The following is a 20477-nucleotide window of genomic DNA, read 5'->3' on the forward strand; positions in this document are numbered from 1 at the left end:
ACAGCGATGCTTCAACAATATTTTACCCTTAAAGCAAACGGACAACCTTGAGTGCTGACCTCGTGCACATGTTTCTCTCTTGGACGAGCATGAAACGATTTGCTCTGTGTTTCAGGCACGTCATTTGTCAGATTTGTATTTTGTGCTCCCTGTAAAAGTCATGTGGCACACATGAGGGCAGTTCCTGTTTCTCTGTCTTTGTTATGGTTCTTTTCTATCGATCTAGATCCAAAAAGTCGTAGGAGGTGTAAAAAATACATGGATTTCATGAGCAACATGATAGTCATGATAAATTCATTTATGATCTGTTTTTTTTAAATCATTATCATCAGCAGGCATTTAACTCTGACTTAAATCAGATTTTGAGCGATCAATCTTCAGTTTACTGCTTCAGGAAGAACTTGTTTTCTCATCACAAACCAAAAAATGCAAAAAAAAACTTAAATAAGAAAAAAAGGTACCAAAAAAAAACAACAGTACCTCAGGTAAAAATGCAAAACAAACAACACTGCAGGAGAGTGCAGATACAGAACTGATTTATGAGTGTTAAAAAGTCTTTTACCACAATGGTAAACACAACCTTTCACTGAGTTTGTGAACAAGTCTGAAAACACTAACAGGTCAGAATACATTCATGCTAACAGCTGCCAAAACACGCTGGGTGAGGTGTTAGGGTTAAGGTTAGACAACAAGCTCCTAAACAAACCGGCTGATAAAAAAAACAACAACATCTGCCTCAACAGGAGTAACTACCAAAGCAGGAAAAGCTGTTTTTATAAGCTGTTCCATCTGGGATCTCGCTCCTCGCCGTCGTGCTCAGCGTTGTTGGGCAGAGGAGGCTGGAGACGTTGAGCAGACATGAGCACCTCCTGAAAGTTTTCAAGACTAAACGCAAGGGGATAGAAACCAGCCTGCAATCCCGAAACAGACACAAGGATATTAGATATAAGGTTCAGCTGAAACATCCTGCAAACGTGGTATCAGCTGTTCGTTTTGAGCACTTTATTTTTATTTTATTTTTTGTGTATGACAGAAAGATCAACAGCCACTTACAGCCGGAGCTCCAGGCTCTGGAGGAGGAGGCTGATCCACAACACCCTGCTGGAAATGAGGGAACATCATGGGTCCACAGAGGTCGCCGCTGTAAAGCCCAGCAGGTACAGGTGGAAACCCCGGCATGGTGAACAGGAGGTGTGGAGGCGCAGAGTAGCCGCCGGGGTAATAACCTGGCATCCAAAAAGGGAAGTGAACAACAGGCAGAGGTGCAGTCTGCCCGAATTCCCCAGAGTGAGAGGGACCTGGAAGGAGAGGGAACCTTTGGTTAAACAAGAAGCATCCTTTATTTAACTAATACGCCCCGAGCAAAACATATAGACCAAAAAAAGCAAGAAAAAAAAAACAAAGATACTATATATGCATGTCATATGTGCATATATGTGAGAAACAGAGATAATTTTACATTTTTATACAAACCAATTAATTGAGAAAATAATATGCAACGTAAACAATTCCTTATTTTCAGGTTAGATGATCTTTTAACCTCCCTTATTAATATTTTACTGTTTTGCTTGTTGTCATACATTTTAAAGCCAAGACATAAAACACACAGTGCAAAAAGGATTTATATAAAATTCCTAGATATTGAAAATAATAATAAATGTTGCCTATATCAATGGAAATAACCTTTTTTTCTTTCTTTCTTTCTTTTTTTTTTTACTTATTTTTTGATTCAGTTTATATGGATGTAGCTGTCAGGCGGCCATCTTTGTTTTCCTTCACTGACAGAAATGACAGCTAAAGTTAGTTAAAATCAGCTTTTAAAAAAAACAAACAAACAAAAAAAACCAAACAAAACACCATGTTGTACATATTATGACTGCTACGGTCCTATCTGGTGTCGCCACAGTGTGTTCCTTTCATGTTAAATATTATGCCCTTTAAATGTTTTATTAAACCAAGTCAAGCATCCTTAGCTTTAGCTTGCTGAAACAAAGATGGAGTCCGGTGGCTACAACTATACAAACTAAACTAAAACTTGAGAAACTGATTAGTAAATGAGGTTATTAGAGCTCATATTGTTGAGATTTTGTAATCTTTACAATTTTTTATTTCCCTACATTTTGTGGTGCTTTGAGTAAAACATAATTGATTATTTGCTCCTGTTCTAGAAAGCTAGCCAGCAGAACTACCCTGTTAGCACCAAACTTTAGCTGTAGCTTGCTAAAACAAGATGGCTCCGGTGGCTACATCTTCACAAACTAAATTAAAACTTGAGAAACTGATTAATAAATGAGATTATTAGGGCTCATATTGTTGAGATTTTGTAATCTTTACAATTTTTATTTCCCTACATTTTTGGGTGCTTTGAGTAAAACAAATTCATTATCTGTTCCTGTTTTAGAAAGCTAGTGAGTGGAACAACTGTGTTAGCCCCAAATAACTTTAGCTAGCTAAAACAAGATGGCGTCCGGCGGCTACATCTTCACAAACTAAATAAAACTTGAGAAAGTGGTTAATAAGGGTTAGTTCCCGGCTTGTGTCCCCCCCCCCTACGGATCCACGGTGATAAACGATGATTTCATATCGATTTGCTTACCTCCCGCGTCCTGAGCTGCCCTCTCCGGCGGTCCAGATGGAGCCGACGATCGAGCGCCTCTTTCCGGCGTCGAGCCGCTGGAGCTCCCGTTGGCCCCGCTGGCTCCGGTGCCGGCGCGGCGTCTCCGCTCCCTTCCCTGGCCGTCTCTCACCACGTCTCTATGCGCGGCGGTGATCCGGGTCCGCTGCGTGGACAGGCTGCACTTCCAGCAGTCGCAGCGGAGGAAAGGGCAGCTCTTGGTGTGGCCTTTCTTCGGGGTGAGGACGCCGTGGTGCCGGCAGCGAGCGCACTTGGAGAGGCGCGGTTCTTCTTTGGACGGAGACATGGAGCAGGCGGTGCGTAAAGATGTAAAACCTGCCCTTTATTCCTGCTGAGTTCGTGTCGGTCTCCTGTGGGAATCAGCCAGGTGGCCTGATGCGTGACCCAATCTGAACTTTATTAAAAAATAAAGTAACATTTTTAATGGCGGGAAGGTTTGAGTGACAGGTTGTCAGAATCTGATCCACAGCTGTCTGTCATCTCTGTTGAGCTGCTGCTATGACCGATATTTAACCCCAATTAAAGACTTCATACAATCTGACACTCCACCACCTGTTTAATAAGAAATATTGTTTTTTTTCAGTGTCCCACAAATTTCACATTAAAATTTAGCACAAAACCAAAAAAAACAGCTTGTAAGAGTCCAATGCAGAGGTGCTGTTCACACACTGGGGACTTGTATTTTAACATAATATCGCACCATTTTTTAATTTATTTCGGAGAAAAATTAATAAAAATGGGAGACACTGTGCTCTCTGTAAAGTCACTGTGAGTGCAAACTAGCTGGATTAAAGCCTTGCCCTGGAATAAGTCTACGATTTACAGCTGCAGAGGAATCCTGCATTGGGTTAATTCAGCCTGAGCCTTCCTTCCTGTACAGTTGTGTTATTGTGCAGCAAAAGTCTGTTGATTTCAACCTGATACCTGCACATTTTTTAAAAAGTTATTTCAGAGCAAAATCTAAATAAAGCACAACACACTGGCTTTAGATAGAGTACGGTCGTCCCACGCTCCACCAAACCTGAATAGTCTTCTGTATAAGTTACTAATGCTTTTTAATCTGGGTGAGCGATCTCTGTATTACAACACATTCTGTATGGGAACTATGTTAAACTTCATGCTTCTGTCTGGCATCAGACGACTAAACGATCGCCATTTTCAAACACTAAGACTTCAAACTGTTGTAGACACCAGTGGAGGAAACTTCGTTCTTATTAAAGAATCAACTGGAAACTAAAAGTGGGGCACAAATTAGGTTTCCGTCAACTTTTTCGGCTTGTATACGTCAATCAAGTGTATTTAACGCTGGCAGGCAGACCAAAATAACTCTTGTCACGTACAGCTGTCACGATTTATGTGTGATGTGTTCAAATGACAATGAATAAATGAGAGAAAACCTTTCATTTCCATGTTTATTTACATAGTGTAAGGTGTTCCAATAAAATTCCTTGTCACCGTTTTATTATAAATACACCGTTTGAAACAAGGCTTGATGACCCTCACTAAAATACATCCTTCAAACCTTTTGAAACATAAACAAACAAACAAAACAAAACAAAAAAAAAAGCTCTAATGGATACAACTATTTCATTTTTGCACCTTTTTAAATGTTAGTAAAATCATGCAAAGCAGAAGTATAGAGTACGAAAATAAAACGATATAGATCAAATGTGTCGCTTTACAAAGAAAAATCAAAACAAGTATATGTAGTGTAAAATACAAATACTGGGTCTGGTGCGAAGCTTAAAGATCTTTCTCAAAGAAACGTTAATTCATGGCTTTTAGCAGTAGCACTCTATAGAGTTATGAATATACAGTACATACATTACATGTCTGTGAAGAGAAACAAAAAACAGCAGAATAATGTAAATCTTAGCCATTAAACATTCAAAACCTTATATTGTAGCCCTGTGTGACAACCAGATTTGTGACGTTACACTGTGACATACTGTACTGGACAGTAAAAAGGCTTACCTGATAACACAGTAATTATTACATTAAGGGGAGAAATGCTTTTTCAGTCATGCATCAGTCAGTTTACAGCGTTTTCACTGCACCATCTCACAATACTCCCAGTAAAGTGTTCAACAGTATTTTGCAGGCACTTACAAAGCACGGTTTAGGCCTTTATATGAGTTTCAAAATGGTCCACTGTTAAAAGAATCTGATAAAACGACGTGTGAACGAGCGCATTGCATAAAATCCTCGAATACAGTGATGGTCAGAGCCCAAATTAATGCCAACGGTCTCTGGAAGACATCTGAGCGAAGAGCTGGAGACGAGATGGAGGCGATTTCTACAACAGAAAGTTGGAGGAAAGCTTTAGACTTCACGACACGGCACAGGCAATCACTTTCAAAGTAATTAAATGATAAATCAGTCTCTTTACGCACCTTTTAAAGTGTCCAAAAAGGCCGGGGCTTGTATGTGTTGGTCTTGAAGTTGGATGTGTAAAGTCCAGAAGTGTCAGATGATGTTAATGGTCATATTGAGTGATATTATCCTCTCATTCTCCGTCTTTGATGTTCGTTTCACAACGTTAGCCTGTTGCTCCAAGTCCAGTTTTTTGGACAGGACATTGGGAATGGAGTGGAGTTCAGATATTGGTATTTGCGGCAGTGTAGCCCAGGAGAGAAAAGATCTTGAAGCTTGGCATTCTTAAAGCAGACTCTTCTAGTGTTATTCATCGTCGGGAGACTCCATATTCTGCTCTGCAGAGTGGCTTTCTATCCTTTTTCAGATAAATTTTTTTCTCAATATTCAAAAATATACACATGTACAGAATTTTTAGTTTGTACATCCAATTTGGTTCTCTTTAACAGACTATGGGTCATAGACACTTTTGGTTATAGTGTCAAACAGTATTGAAAGAAGATAAAATCATGTTTGTGGAACAGTAAATGATGTCCAGCTCTAACAATCAAAAAAATATCATGTACACTTGAAACGCTTGTGATATAGTATGAATAAACAGCTGTTGCTAACTGCTTACAGTACACACTCAGAGAGTCTGCTGAGATAGCATAACTAAAAGTAAATGTAAAATATACAATAAACAAAATGATTCAACTTGTAGAAAATTAAATACTAAAAGTCTTGTAACAACCCCATGCAGAGCAGAATAAAGGTAGTCTTTATTCCACTTAGATTTAGGCATCTGGTGAGCTTTGTGGTTTTTTTTAGCGTATCCTTCCCTTAGACGATTCCTTTAACTTCGCATTCAGTATCGGCGGCCGTAGCTCGGTGAACCGTACGAAGTGGAAGAGAAGGTTGTTGTGAAACTCGATCCTGTGGCGTCAAAGCTGCCTCTTCTGGAGCCGGACCTGGAACCAGTTCTTGAGCCAGACCGGGACCCAGTGGCGGAGCCTGACCCGCTGATGCTGTAGGGACTGTAAAGGCCTTTGCTTGACTGAGATGATGCTTCCAGCAGCCTCAGGCCTGTCCCCTCCTCTGTCATGCTTCTGTCCATAGCATCCTTGTAGGAAATCTTAAGCTTGGTTTTCGGGCACGTGAGGTATTTTGAATAAGCACTAACATCTCGTAGCTTCTGTGCAGTGCGAGCATCTAAGGAACCCTTCTTCACGGCCTCATCTATAGAGACTCTGTTGGTAGCGTCTGGTTCAATTAGACCACCAGTGAGATACTGGACCTCCAGGAATCGCTGTCCGGCCTCATAGTACAACCAGCCTTTCTTTAGAGCTTGGGCTGCGGACATTTTGGTTTTGGTCCTGGGATCTTCAAATCCATTGTACGCCTTCTGGGCCAAAGTGATGCGATCCACCATGATTTTATCTACGAGCCCTTTATTCATTGCGTCTGTAACAGTGAATTTCTCACCAGTGTTTGGGTCGATGATGCCTCCTGTGCAGGCCTGAGCTTCCAGAAGCCTTTGGCCTGTTATATTGTCCACCAGGTTTCTGTGAATGGCCTCTGTGACGGACACCTTCTCCAGAGTGTCAGTGTCTAAGATTCCAGCCACGGGGCCAGTTTCCTCTGTGGGGTCGTTCCATACGGTTGCTGGTGTTTTGATAGAAGGTACTGGGCTCATTGGGTAGGAGGAAGAGGAGCCAAAGGAGGAAGACCGGGATCTGACACCGCTCATGTTTCCAGAGAGCATGTCTGCAAACTCTGTGATGGACAGTGTTCCTGCTCGGTACTGATCCAGAGCTGACTTATCGATCAGGCCTCTTGAGATGGCGTCATCGATATCATACTGCCGACCAGACCTCCTGTCGATGATCATGGACTTCACAACTCCGTCAGATGAGGTGATGGTAATCTCCTCCCATTCACACTCCTGCTCTGCAAGCTCTAGGTAAGTCTGGTGGTCAATGAGTCCTTTCTGATACGCCTCATACACCGACATCTCCTTGCCGGACTCTGGATCAACGATAACGACCCTTCGTTTGCGAACAGAAGACTTGGACGATGTCTTCCTCTCGCGCTTCTTTTCTTTCAACAGCAGCAGAGCGAGGCCGGTCTCTGGGTCCTTCATACATCTCTCCATCAGCTGCAGGTAGGTGAGGTTTTCCTCAGTGTTGGGGTCAAAGAAGCCCTTAGTGTCATCAGACGGGTCAGTGAGGATCTCGTTCATTTCCTGATCAAAGAGGCCGCGTTCGTACGCTGTTTCAACTGGCAAACGGTGACTCTCCTGAGGATCAATTATTCCACCTGTAGCAATCTGAGCCTCCAACAGGCGGATGCCATGGTCTTTCAGAATGAGCCCCTTTTTCATGGCCTGGAAAAGAGAGATAACCTTGCCAGAGTAAGGGTCCTTGTAGCCTGTGACTGCTCTTTCAGCTGAGAGGAGTTTGTCTTTAAACTCTGGGCCAACAACATTCATTTTTACAGCTTCAGCGACATTTAGTTTCAGGTTCTTAATAGGGTCAATCACATAACCTGTGGCGGCTTGAGCCTCGAGGAGCTCGAAGGCGGTTCCTGGTCTGATCATGTTCTTCTTCATTGCTTGGTAAATAGATAGGCGGTCTTTGCTGGATTCTACATACACACCAGCAATGCAGCTGGTGCCCTCCAGGTATTTCTTCAGCTCCCTGCTGACTTCTTCCACCGAAATAACACCCTCAGTGAGTTCGTTGTAAGTCTTCTGGTCAATAATCTGCGAGCGGAGCAGCTCATCCACAGTGATTTGCTTTCTGAGACCCTTAAAGAGAAGCCTTCTGTCTGCCAGCGACAGCAGCCGCAAGCCGCTTTCTTTGTCAACTCTGCATCTCTTCAGTAGCTGGGCATAGGACTGTTTCTCATCCGTTGTTGGATCAGTGTAACCTCGCACATCAGCAGTAGGTTCAGATATTCTGTCAAGTGTCTCCTTGTTGATGTATCCACGCTGCATGGCAACATCAATGGGGAGGTGGAAGTAGTATTCAGGATCCATCAGCCCTCCAGTGGCATTCTGGGACTCCAAAAGCCTCAAGGCATAATCTTCTGGGATCAGGTCTTTTTTCATTGCCTGGAAGAGAGAAATGACTTTTCCACTGTACGGATCCTTGTAACCTGTAACTGCTCTCTCGGCAGAGAGAAGCTTGTCGTGAAGCTCAGGGCCGACCAGCCCCTTGCGCACAGCTTCATCAACTGTAAGGAGTTCGTCTTTTACCGGATCAATCATGAATCCTGTTGCAGCTTGGGCCTCGAGAAGATTCAAAGCGATTTCCGGCGTAATCTTTCCGCTCTTCATTGCCTGGTAAATGCTGATCTTCGGAGGACTGTCTGACATAATTCCAGCAATGCAGCCAGTGCCGAAGAGGTATTGCTTCACTGATGGCATCTCCATCACCTCGCGAATTGTCATCTTCTCTTGTTTCAGGAGGTTGTAAGTGTGCAAGTCGATGATTCGAGCACTGTACAGCTCCTCAATAGTTACTCTTCTCCTGATGACGTCACATGACATGCCCTGCTCGGACTTTAGAGTCTCCCGTTGCTCAATGATTTCAATGATGATGACGAGCATTCTGTCCTTTGTGATTTGTCCCAGACGGTACTGCTCCAGGAGGCGGCGTCTCTCCTCTTCTGGGAGCATATTTGAGTTCATGACTTCCCAAATGGTCAAACTCTTTCCTGCAAAGCTCTTGTGAGGGATCTCAACTTGAGTATTAGCCAGATCTGTTTGGGCTTGCTCCTCCGTGTACTGATAGGATTTCTCGACAGGAGCAGGAGATTCAACCTTCGACAGAGGCAGGTAGCATAGGCCAGTGTTGGGATCTCTAATGCATTTCTCCAGCAGCTGCTTGTAAGTTACACTTTCATGGGTGTTGGGATCGGTGAAGCCTTTAACATCGCCTGAAGGTTCATTGAAGGACTTAGACATTTGTTTGCTGAGATAGCCACGCTGAATAGCCACATCGTTGGGAACACGATGGCTGCTGACCGGATCAATTATCCCTCCTGTACTGAACTGAGCCTCCAGAAGAGGAATCGCATGCTCCCTCAACACTAGTTCTTTCTTCATGGCTTGGAGGAGAGAAATCTTATTGCCTGTATATGGATCTTTGTATCCCGTCACTGCTTTTTCAGCAGATAGGAGTTTCTCATGAAGCTCTGGACCAACAACTCCAGCCTTCACCGCATCGTCCACAGAGTATTTCAAGTTTTTGACAGGATCAGTAATGAAACCAGTTCCAGCTTGGGCTTCAAGTAGACCCAGTCCAGTGTTTTGTTGTATAACATTCTTTTTCATTGCTTGATAGATGCTTAACTTTTCATTTGAATCTGCCATGGTGATGCCATCAATGCGGTCTGCGCCCTGCAGGTACTTCTTGACTTTATCGGTTTCACTGACTTCTTTAGGTGTCTTTTTACCTTGCTGGAGTTGATCGAATGTTGCCTTATTGATGATGTTGGAATCTAATAATGAGCTGGCAGTGACTGGTGCCCTAAGGCCTTCAAAGCAGGCTTCTTCTTTTGTTTTGTCCCCTTTTTCATCAACCATTGTTATCACAATCTTGATGAGCCTTTCGATGGTTACCTGTCCCATTCGGTACTGGCGAATCAGTTCTATTCTTTGTTCCTCAGTGATGTACTCAGAGTGTATGATCTCCCAGATTGTGACCTTTCTTCCTTTGAAAGGTCCATGCTCCAGCTCCATGGTTGTTTGGTTCAAGGCCTCTTTCGTTTTAGCCTCTGTAATCTGTTTTTCTTCTTTTGGCTTTGGGGCTTTCTTTGAGAGGGAGAGTAATGGGAGCCCAGTTTCTTTGTCTGTGATACATTTATTCATGAGCTGTGCATATGTTGCATCCTCCTGTGAGTTGGGATCGTAAAACACCTTTGTTTCGTCTGTGTTTTGGTTCAAGGTCTTGCTCATTTCCTCGTTAAAATAGCCACGTTTGCAGGCAACCTCATGTGGGACACGGTAGCTTTTCATGGGGTCAACGATTCCACCTGTTGAAAGTTGTGCTTCGAGCAGACGGATGCCATGGTCTTTCTTTATGAGGCCTTTGTTCATGGCTTCAAACAGAGAAACCGTTTTCCCTGTATATGGATCTTTATAGCCGCTGACAGCTCTCTCTGCTGACAGAAGTCGTTCATGCAGCTCTGGGCCAACAAGACCCGACTTAACAGCTTCATCCACAGGGACCCTCTCGTTTTTAACAGGATCGATTACAAACCCTGTGGCTGCTTGAGCTTCAAGAAGAGTCATGGCTGTCTCTGGTGAGAGTAACTCTTTTTTCATCGCTTGGTAGAAAGGCATTTTCTCTTTGGTTGGTTCATTCAGCAGTCCAGCAATGCTTGGTGTTCCTTGCAGCGCCTTCTTCACAGGATCCATCTCAGAGACCTCTTTGACCGTTATCTTTCCATTACTCAACTTGTTGAACAAGTCCTTGTTTATAATCTTGGACTCCAGCAGCTCATTGGCAGACACCGGAGCCCTCAAACCATTGAACAAATTTCCATTGTTCTTCTCCTTGTCTTCCACAACAGTGATGACAATTTTGATGATCTTTTCCACTGTGATCTTGCCAGTCTTGTACTGGCGAATCAACTCTCTTCTTTGCTCTTCAGTGAAATACTCAGAATTTATGACTTCCCAAATGGTGACGGTTTTTCCTTTGAACTTTCCAAAAGGCACGTCGACGTTTGATTTGCTGAACACATCTTTCGTCTCCAAATCTGTGTAAGTTCTCTCAGTTTGAGCAGCTTTGTCCGTCACTGGTAGTATCAGCAGGCCGGTCTCTGCATCTTTAGTGCATTTTTCCAGCAGCTGTTTGTAGGTCAGTTGCTCCTGAGTGCTGGGATCAATGAATAACTTGCAATCATCGCTGGGATCGGTGAGTTTCTTGTTCATGTCTGCGTCAAACTGACCTTGTTTGTAGGCTGTCTGCAGTGGAACTCTGTGGCTGTTGATGGGATCAACGATGCCACCAGTTGCAAGCTGTACATCAAGGAATTTGGTGGCCTGCTCCTTCTCAATAAGTCCCTTCTTCATGGCTTCGAAAAGAGAGATTCGGTCACCAGTGTAGGGATCTTTAAAACCAGTGGCTGCTCGCTCTGCAGAAAGCATCTTGTCATGAAGTTCAGGACCAATCAATTCCTCCTTAACGGCCTCATCCACGGACAGTAGTTTATTTTTCACTGGATCAACGATGTAGCCAGAAGCTGCCTGAGCTTCCAGGAGCATCGTGGCAGTGTTGGGAGAGATCTTGTTCTCTGCCATGGCCTTGTAGACGCTCATTTTCTCTTTGGATGGAGTCAAGACACCTCCGACACAGCTCTGTCCTTTAAGGCATGATTTGATTTTCTCTGTCTTTCCGAGGTCTTGCACGGACACTTTGCCTTTTTTCAGTTTGTCGAAATCCTTCTTGTTCAGGACACCGATGTCGAGAAGCCTCTCAGCTGGAACTTTCTCTCTTATTCCATCGAAGGCTAACGGTGATTCTCCTTCTTTCTTCACTCCGTCCACTTCAACAGAGCCATTGAAAACTTTCCTTGTCGTTCCCACCATCGTCATGGCAACCAGCTGCTCCTCAGGTACCTTATCGGTCTGAACTTCAATTTCTTTCGTCTTGGATGCACCCTGTTTGGAAGCCACCTCGAGGTTCTGAAGTTTCTCTCTGAGCTTTTTGTTCTCGTCTCCCAGGACCTTCTCTTGGTCAAGCCTTTTCTTTTCGAGCACTTCCATTTCTTTCTGCTTGTTCTTCATCTCCGCTTCGGCCTCCTTTTGTTTCTTTACAGCGTCATCCATAATTGCCTGAAGTTTCTTCTTCTCCTCCTCCATCAGCTTCCGCTGACGTTCCTGCTCATCTTTGAGCGCTTTGGCCTTATTCACTTCATCCTCAAACTGCTTCTCGAGCTTCTTCTTCTCATCTTCGACGGCCTTTTCTCTTTTCAGCAGTAGGTCCTTCTCTGTGAGGAAAGACTGCTGAAGTTTGGCCTTCTGTTGCTCAATTTGTTCCTGTTGGGCATTTGCCATCTGATTGAAAAAAAAAGAAGACAAAAATCAGTAAAATGTTTATGAAACGTCCCTCAACCATTGCATGTAACCTAAATAAATATCTGTAGGAATAGTTCACCAGTTTGAAAACACTCTTCTTTGCTTTCTTGTGAAGAGTTAGACGAGAAGATCCAAACCTCTGTTGACTGAAACTACAGCCAGCAGCTAGTTAGCTTAGCTTAGCTTAATTAACGAACTAGAAACTGCTAATTTGGCTCCGTCCATTGGTAATACAAATCAGCACCTCCAAATCTGACAAGTTAAAATGTTTTATCGCAGTTGTTTAGGTTAGACTATAACCAAGATAACCATGTCTGGTTTTAGCCTTATAGTTGGCACACTGAGTCATGTTGATCTTTTCATGTAATCCTTTCCAATAGGTCTGAGCAATTTAAGGAATATATCGGTGATTGGCTGAGTCCATCACTGGTTGGGTTTTTTTGGTGTTTTTTGTGATTTTTGTAATTTCATGTTGCTGATTTAATGTTCTGCCTTATCAAGAATTTAATAAAAAATAAAAATAGAAAATAATGAACCTGTAAAGTGCAAATTAAAGCCCAGTTGGAGGTTTTCTTGCACAGATTTCCGTTTTTCACGAAGCAAGGCAGCGACTAAATGGGAATTAAGCCACCTTTAGTGGTCGCTGTCTATTGACAGGTGCTGAAAAGCAATTTCTAAAACATATTTGGGATCTACCATGAACTGTACGAGTGGATAAAATAAAGATTATTACTAATATCATTTAATTTGCATCCCCAAACACCAGTTTAGCATTCAGTACCTCTTTAATATGTCTCTACACTGTCGAAAAATAATGAAAATCTGCAGCGAGGTTGCCAGAAAAAATATGCAAAAATGGTCGAATATTGTAATGCTCAAAAAGTGTCACATAATTCTAAAAAAAAACCCAGCAAATATTTCTAAATTGACATTTTTGTTGATTTAAAAATACAGTTAATGTTGTAATTTTATAGTTAAACGTGGTAGAAAAATAACAACCATTTTAAAAAAAAAAAAAGAGGGATTTTGATGTGATGTATTTCAGCTTTGGCTTGTTTGTTGTTTAGCGTTTACTTTTAAAACAATACTTTCTTTCTGTGATTTTGCTAGTTATTATCAGTAATGTACCAAAACAGGGAAAAGCAGTAAAATAACAGAAATTGTTTTTAAAGAACGACACTGCATTGATCATTTTACCTCTGCAGTGTTGAGTTTTCAGTGACTGTCATATAAATTGCTGCATGTTAACTTAAGACCGCAATTTACATGAAGTGTGTTTTGTCAGGAACATTACTGTCGTTAGTGTGTTTCACAGGGTCGTGTTAATTAAAGGGTTCCACTAATTGACTGACGCGGTTAATTCAGGTTACAATACCTCTTTAGACTTTTTCTGAAGCTCCTCCGCCTCCTTTTTCAGTTTCTCTCTCTCCTTTTCTAGGTCGGTTATGGCTTTCTTCAGGTCGTCGGCCTCCTTCGTGCTCTGCAGCCTCTGCGTCTCCAACTTCTGCACGACGATCTCCGTCGTTTGTTTCTCCGTCGACTGGAGACGATCTTTGGCTTCATCGGCTTGTTTCTTGAATTTCTTGGCCTCCTCTTCGGCCTTGGCCTGGGCGTCGCTGAGCTCTTTCACTCTCAGCTTCAGTTTCTCTGCTTCGGCTGAAACCTCCAGCTGCCTCTTGCGTTCCGCCTCCAGAGACTTCTGGAAGCCCTCCGTCTCCTTGTCGAGGCGCTGCTGGATCTGCTGCTTGTCTTCCAGCAGTTTTTTAGCCTTTTCCTGTGCCTGGTCCTTCTGTTTCTGCAGCTCTTCTGCCTGAGCTTTCAGTTTCGTGGCCTCTTGGATGGCCTGCATTTTCTCCTTCAGCATCTTCTCAGCGAGCGCCCTCTGCTCAGCCAGGTCCGCCTCGGCGATCTGCCTCTGTCTGGCGGTTTCTTCGGCCTGCACACTGAGTCTGGCGGCGTCCTCCGCCAGGCTTTTCATCTTCTCCGCTTCCTCCGCCAGCAACTTCTGCGTCTTGTCTTTGTCCTTTTTCATGAGGCGCCGGTTCTCTTCCTCGATCTTCTGCTTCAGTTTCAGGAGCTCGTCCATCTGGAGCTTCACTTTGGCCAGCTCGTCCTCCACCTGCGCCTTCTGTTTGACGGCGTCGTTGACCTGACCTTTAACTCGCTGCAGCTCCTCGTCCAGCACTGCTTTCTGCTTGTCCGTTTCATCCAGCTGCAGTTTCACCACCGTGAGTTCTTTCTCCACCTGAGATTTCTGCTTCAGCGCTTGTTCGGCCTCCTTCTTGTGCTTGGCCATCTCTGCGTCGGCCTGCTTCTTCTGCTTCAGAGCTGCTGCTTCGGCCGCCGCTCGCTTCGACGCCTCCTCTTCTGCTTCTTTCTTCAGTCTCTCTGCGTCTTTCTGAGCTTTGGCCTGTTTGGCGGCTTCGTCCTCTGCAGCTTTTTTCTGCTTCTCGGCCTCCTCGGCTTTCTGACGCAGCACGGCGGCTTCTTTCTCTGCTTTCACTTTGGCTTTCTCGGCAGCTTCGGCGAGCTTCTTGGCGTTCTTAAATTCTTCTTTCAGCTTGTCCTGAGCGAGAACGTCTTCTTTGTTCTTGCTGAGAACATCCTGAGCTTTCTGCTCTGCGGCGCTGCATTTCTGCGCCGCCTCTTTGGCCAGAACCACCTGCTTCTCCGCCTCCTTCTCGGCCTGGTCTTTCTGTTTGTTGGCTTCAGCTGCTTTCTTCTTGAGGCGGTCGACTTCCTCCTGAGCGGCTTTGCACTGTCGAGCCGCCTCTTCCTCCGCTGCAGTGATCCTCTTCACCTTCTCCTCAGCCTCTTTCCTCTTCTTCTCCTCCTCGGCGGCGAGCTTTTTCAGCTTCTCCGCCTCTGCTTCGGCTTTGAGTTTGCTCTTCTGCGTCTCGTCTGCGATGCCCTTCAGCTTCTTCAGCTCTCCCTCCAGATCCGACTTCTCCTTCGACGCTTTCTCGAAGTTGATCCTGATGAGGTGAATCTCCTCCTCGACCACCTTCTTCTGCTTCAGGGTTTCCTCCACGATGGTTTTTTGTCTCACGAGCTCAGTGTCCGATGAGCTCTTCAGGTGAGTGATTTTCTCCTGGATCTGCTGTTTATGCTGAGCAGCCTGGTCCTCCAGCAGCTTCCTCTGATAAGCTTCATCCTCAGCTTTCCTCTTCAGCCGTTCATTCTCTGCCTCCTTGGCCTTCAGGGCGATCTCCGCTTCAGTCTTCAGCCGAGTCGCCTCGTTGATGGCAGCCAGTTTTTCCTTGAGGATTTTTTCCGCCTCGGCCCTCTGCTGTGCCGCCTCGTCCTCCGCCATCTGCCGCTGCTTCTTGGCCTCTTCGGCCACCGACCTCATCCTGGCGGCCTCCTCGGCGAGCTGCTTCATCTTCAGCGCTTCAGACTCGAGCAGCTGTTTGCTCTTCTCTGTGTTGGACAGCGTCTGCTTCTCAGCTTCAATCTTCATCTTCAGAAGAGCGTCCATCTCACCTCGGACTTTGGCCAGCTCGTCCTCCAGTTGTTTTCTCTGCTTCTCGGCGGCGTTCACCTCGTTTTTCAGTCGCTGCAGCTCGTTGTCCAGCAGGCCTCTCTGCTGCTCGGCGTGTTCGAAGTCGGCCTTTAAGCGGATGCACTCTTGCTCTGCGGACAGTTTTTGCTGAGCGACTTGCTCGGCAAACTTCCTCTGTTTCTCCAGCTCTATCTCTGCGTTCTCCTTCTGCTTGAGCGCAGCCTCTTCGGCTTTAGCTCTCTTCTTGGCATCTCGCTCTGCGTCAACCTTCTGCCTCTCGGCGTCCTCCTGAGCCTGGCTCTTCTTCTGGGCCTCCTCCTCGGCCTGCAGCCTCAGGCGAAGGGCCTCGTTGGCTTTCTGTCTCCATGTTTCGAGCTCTTTCTCTGCCTGCTCCCTGGCTTTGTTGGCTTCCTCTTGCTGTTTCCTGAGCTTGTCGGCCTCCTCCTGCAGCTGGAGGACGGTGCCCTGCTCTTTCTTCAGAGACTCCTCCAGCTTTGTTGCCTTTTCGGTGAACGACACGGCTTTGCTTTGCAGCTCTGTGGCGGCGGTCTTCTGAGCCACCTCCTCCACCACCTTGATCTGCCTCAGCTTTTCCTCCTCGGCCTGCTTCATGCGCCTCTCCGCCTCCTCGGCTTGCATTTTGAACTTCTGCAGGTCGTCCAGCGCTTTCTGCTTCTGCTTGGCCGCCTCTTTTTCCGCTTCGGATTTGCGCTTCAGCTCGTCCTCAGCGTTTTTCTTCTTCTGCGTCTCCTCGGTCACCTGCTTGCGAAGCCTCTCCGCCTCGTCCTGAGCGGCCTTCCGGAGCTTCTCGGCATCGGCGGCTTTGTCTCTGAGCGTCTTCAGCTCGGCCTCGGCTGTGCTCTTCTGATTTATGGTCGTCTGCAGCTGAACTCGGATGAGGTGGATCTCCTCCTCGATCTTGGTGCGACTGAGCTGCGCCTCCTCCAGCTGCAGGTTCTTGGACTTGATCTCCTGCTCCGACAGACTCTTCAGGTGATGCAGCTCCTGCTGGATGTTTTGCTTCTGTTTCTCGGCGTCCACAGCGACGTCCTGCCTCTTGTTGGCCTCCTCTTTCATCTTCGATTTCAGCTCCTCGGCCTCTTGCGTGGCTTTGGCCACAGATTTCGCTTGAGCCTCGGCCAGCTGTCTCTGCTTGTCTAACTCAGCCTGTATGTCGGCCATCTTTTTCCTCTCCTCTTCTTTTAGCTTTTCAGAGGCCTTCTGTATTAGTAGAAGCAAAGAGGGAGTAAAGGGAATTGAGAGAATGTTAGGGGTGTTAGATTATAAAGTCAACATTAACGTAAGTTACAACACATGTAGGTACATAAAAATGTAAATACATGAGAACATGTTATTATTTACAACAGATAGTTTTTAACTAGGAGGAAAACACTGTATTGGGAAATGCTTGTCATGTTCACTTAATGTATGGCACACAGAATGACACTTTACTTCACAACACAGGACGACACTACACTTTGCTGTCATGCATCAGAGCTATTTTAATTGATTGGTTTTATATGTTATATTATTGTATATTGTCATGGAGTAAAACTCATCAGGATATCAGTGTCTTTGAGGTGTTGCTGCTGATGTATTTCTATGAAAGAAATGGGGGTTTCTAAGAGAGAATTGTTGTATAATTCAGTCACCGTTTGACATTTAAGGTTAAATCTATAAAGTAAAGCAGCTCATAAGGAGGAGAAATAAGCAGGGAATAAATAATTAGCAGCATGCAAAAAAGTGCTAAGCGCAGATGGAAAGATGCCAAAGACCTAAATAAAGAAACAGCCCAGTAACTTAAACAGTCGTATTTGATGGGTTTGCATTGCAGGTAAATCAGAGTCGGTAGAAAGAGAACAACTCTCACTGGTAGCGTAGTGATGCAGCAAACACAGCGTGACTTCATGTAACGGACAAGCTTGGATTAAGACGCAAAGCCCCTTTCAGACATGAACAACTTTCTGTCAATCTGTCGGCACCTGAACGTGTCGGACGCTCGCTTCTCGTAAAAGTCGTGACGGAGATTTTATCGGAACTGCGAACTTTTGCAGCAACGTTAACATGAAAGCAAACGATGTGCTGTGTGACGTGATCTGTGCAGGACTTTTTCCACATTTCAGCACCAATGTTGGCCACAAAAATCATCTTTTGTCAGCTTTCTCGCTCATTTTGCACTTGAAATGTCAATAAAAACTTTACCACAGTAATGAAAGGTCAGATTAATGGGACACTAATAAAGGTGTTTTGACAAAAGTTTAACAGAAGCTAAAGTTTTGTTCGTTGCTTCTAGTTGTTCAGAAGTTTTTCCTTCTGGAGTTAATTCAGTACCTGCAGCATCAGGAGGAGGGTTGTGTGCATAACAGAAGTGACTTTATTAATTACGTGCAATTATAAATGAAATACTTTGAGCTGCGTGAAGCAATTTTTCACATTTCAGCACCAATATTGGCTTTCTGTGCCTACAATTTTAACCGAAATGTCCGTTAACAGGAGCTAAAGTTTTGCTCGTCTCTTCCAGGTGTTTAGGAGTCTTTCCCCCGAGTTCATTAAACATCTGCAGCAGGATTCACATGAGCGTCTATGATGAAACAGAGCTGTACACATTTCTGCATATGGAACAACCAAAGTAATTGATTAAGTATAATTATAAACTATCGCTGACATGTCGACAGGATGGATCAGGATCTAACAGCAGGTCACACTGTGGACTTTTCTTCACCTCAGACACACAATCTCCATCTTCCATATTATATTAAGGTGTAATCTCTTGTTTATCAGTGCATTATGATGAATTGTAATCTCATGTTTATGACGAATATCGCGCTATGACTGACAGGATGTCGTCACTTTAACAGCAAAGTGTTTCACGTCTGAAAAGGGCTTAAATGACAAAGACACAAATCCAAGATTAAGTGGCGCTAATTCTGACAGCACAGACGACAAACATCCAGAGATGAGATTTAAGTAAACGTGTGGTGATGTGTACAAGTGACGGATGCCTACGAGGAAGGTTCAGCATTTTGGAAACCGGTCATATTGAGCTCCAGTTGTTTTATTTTTTTTTTTTAAATTAGCACCAACTTCCTGATTTCATTTTCTAGAGCAACAGTACAACACTGAAACATAATCTGCAATCTTGATTATGTCATTTTTTAAGCACAACAGTAGAAAAATATTAATATTCTTTGAATTTGCTGCTTTTCTTCTGTTCAGTTTTATTATTTTGGGGATTTGCACAAACAAAACAAGAGATCTGAAACTATTTTTTGTCGCAATTCCTTCAAAAACATTATCAGCACTTTAATACCATTAAAGTAATATATTAAGACCTCATATAATAGCTTCTAGATTTCATTAAAAATTTACATTGCAGGTCAGTTTCTCATCCACAGACACGATTTCCAAAACGAACCTTCCTACAGACGAGGATCTGATGTGCAGACGGATGAGATGGAACCGAGAGGGTCGTGGTTTTTAAATACCTGGTGCTTTGGGGTTAAGTCACCTCTTTAAGCGTGCGACTAATACTCATCATGACAAAGCACTGGCGAGCAGGTCGAAAGGATCAAACACAATAGAAAGTTAGAAAAAGAAGAAAGGGAGGAGGGGGTAACAAAGCAAAGGTAGATTAAAAAAAAAAAATAAAATAAAGCATCCGAGAAGGCAGCGAGCCGAAACCGAAGCCTTCAAACCACAGAGTTTGGGGTGATTTCAAGAGGAAATAAAGAAGCAGATACCAAAATTAAAAGCAGTTTCTGAGAATGAACTGGGGAGTGTCATCGCCGTTATGGTTTGACTAACAGTGCTGGGAATGGGAGACATGTGCTGGATGTGATGTGCTGCAACACCGTTTGCTTCACCACCGTCCTACTGACACATCTGGATCGGAAGTCTGAGGTGCCAACATTCTAGGTTTTTGTAGATGACAAATGATTTCCCATACGCGAGCCAGTTAGTGAGGCTTTGTAGGGTGGGAGCGGTTACCTCCTCGTCCTCCAGGCGGCGCTGCGTGTCCGTGATGAACTTGATGTACTGGCTGGTGAGAGTCATCAGCTCGCTGTAGCGGGTTCTCAGCGTCACGTACTGAAAGAAACGCAGGATTAACAACAGCTCGTTAACACTTTGGAACTTGTCTGTGAGATGCTCGAGTGGACTCGCTGCTGCAGCTTATATGTCAGACTTTTCGGTCACGTGATCATTTAATCAGACATTTTTTTTAGTAGTTCCTTCATCCAGACTGCAAAAATCTCCCTCCTGCTTCAGTTTTACTTGATGTTTCCTTCAATTTTTATCTTTGTGCAAAGTCCTAATGACTGTTCCTGTAGTTATTGTACAACAATGTGGTTCAATTATGTGTGTTTTTCTAGTTTTATGCTTTTTAACCCCTTGAACTCCAAACAGGACGTTTTTTTTTTCTCCAGTTACCTTTTAACCCATTAAAAAGCAAATAAAAATCAATATAAAGTCCTGCACCTCTACAGAAACATCCCAACCACGACTACAAGGAGAAGGTTTTCTGTGCTGTATGACGCATCATAAAGTGAAAAAACCTGCAATCTGCATCGACCACATTTGTCCCACAGGTTTAATAAACTCAAGAAAACATTTTTTAGCTCTACATCCTGTAGATATTTATTATTGACTTATTTAATTTGGTTTCGTTCTTGCATTTTCTGCCTACAGTTCAACCTGAAACTTCCTGAATCTTTGACTGTTCAAGCTACAAATAACTTCACAGTTGCATCGAAAAGTGCAGAATTTTTTTTTTTATTGGCCAGAATCGAGCACAAATGGTTTATTTTTGGTCAAATTGTTAACCAGACGTGTGACATAAAGTGATTTTGATGAAATGTCCCAATTTTAAGGTTTGATTTGGATTAAAAAATATGTATATT

General features: G+C 44.1%; 2 protein-coding genes across 6 annotated transcripts in view; both read right to left on the reverse strand.

Annotated features, from left to right (window-relative positions):
* Positions 1-449: 449 nt before the first annotated feature.
* LOC103365774 (doublesex and mab-3 related transcription factor 1-like) lies at positions 450-2921 on the reverse strand. The gene is made up of 3 exons (XM_008293313.1): positions 2597-2921; positions 1054-1298; positions 450-911 (listed from the first exon to the last, which is right to left on the reverse strand). The coding sequence occupies exons 1-3, from the start codon at positions 2919-2921 to the stop codon at positions 774-776; spliced, it is 708 nt and encodes a 235-aa protein (XP_008291535.1). The 3' UTR covers positions 450-773.
* A 1108-nt stretch (positions 2922-4029) lies between these two features.
* Positions 4030-20477, reverse strand: part of pleca (plectin a) — a 57240-nt gene continuing 40792 nt past the window's right edge. For all 5 annotated transcript variants that reach the window (XM_008293307.1, XM_008293306.1, XM_008293304.1 and 2 more), the window contains 4 exons: positions 19567-19665; positions 13453-16800; positions 5029-12056; positions 4030-4931 (listed from right to left, as the gene is read on the reverse strand). In XM_008293307.1, coding sequence (XP_008291529.1) covers positions 5856-12056; positions 13453-16800; positions 19567-19665 — 9648 coding nt within the window. In that variant the 3' untranslated portion in view covers positions 4030-4931; positions 5029-5855. The remainder of the gene's footprint in view (positions 4932-5028; positions 12057-13452; positions 16801-19566; positions 19666-20477) is intronic.

This window comes from Stegastes partitus, unplaced genomic scaffold (genome assembly GCF_000690725.1).
Source record: "Stegastes partitus isolate 25-593 unplaced genomic scaffold, Stegastes_partitus-1.0.2 Scaffold872, whole genome shotgun sequence".
In the NCBI taxonomy this organism is placed as follows: domain Eukaryota; kingdom Metazoa; phylum Chordata; class Actinopteri; family Pomacentridae; genus Stegastes; species Stegastes partitus.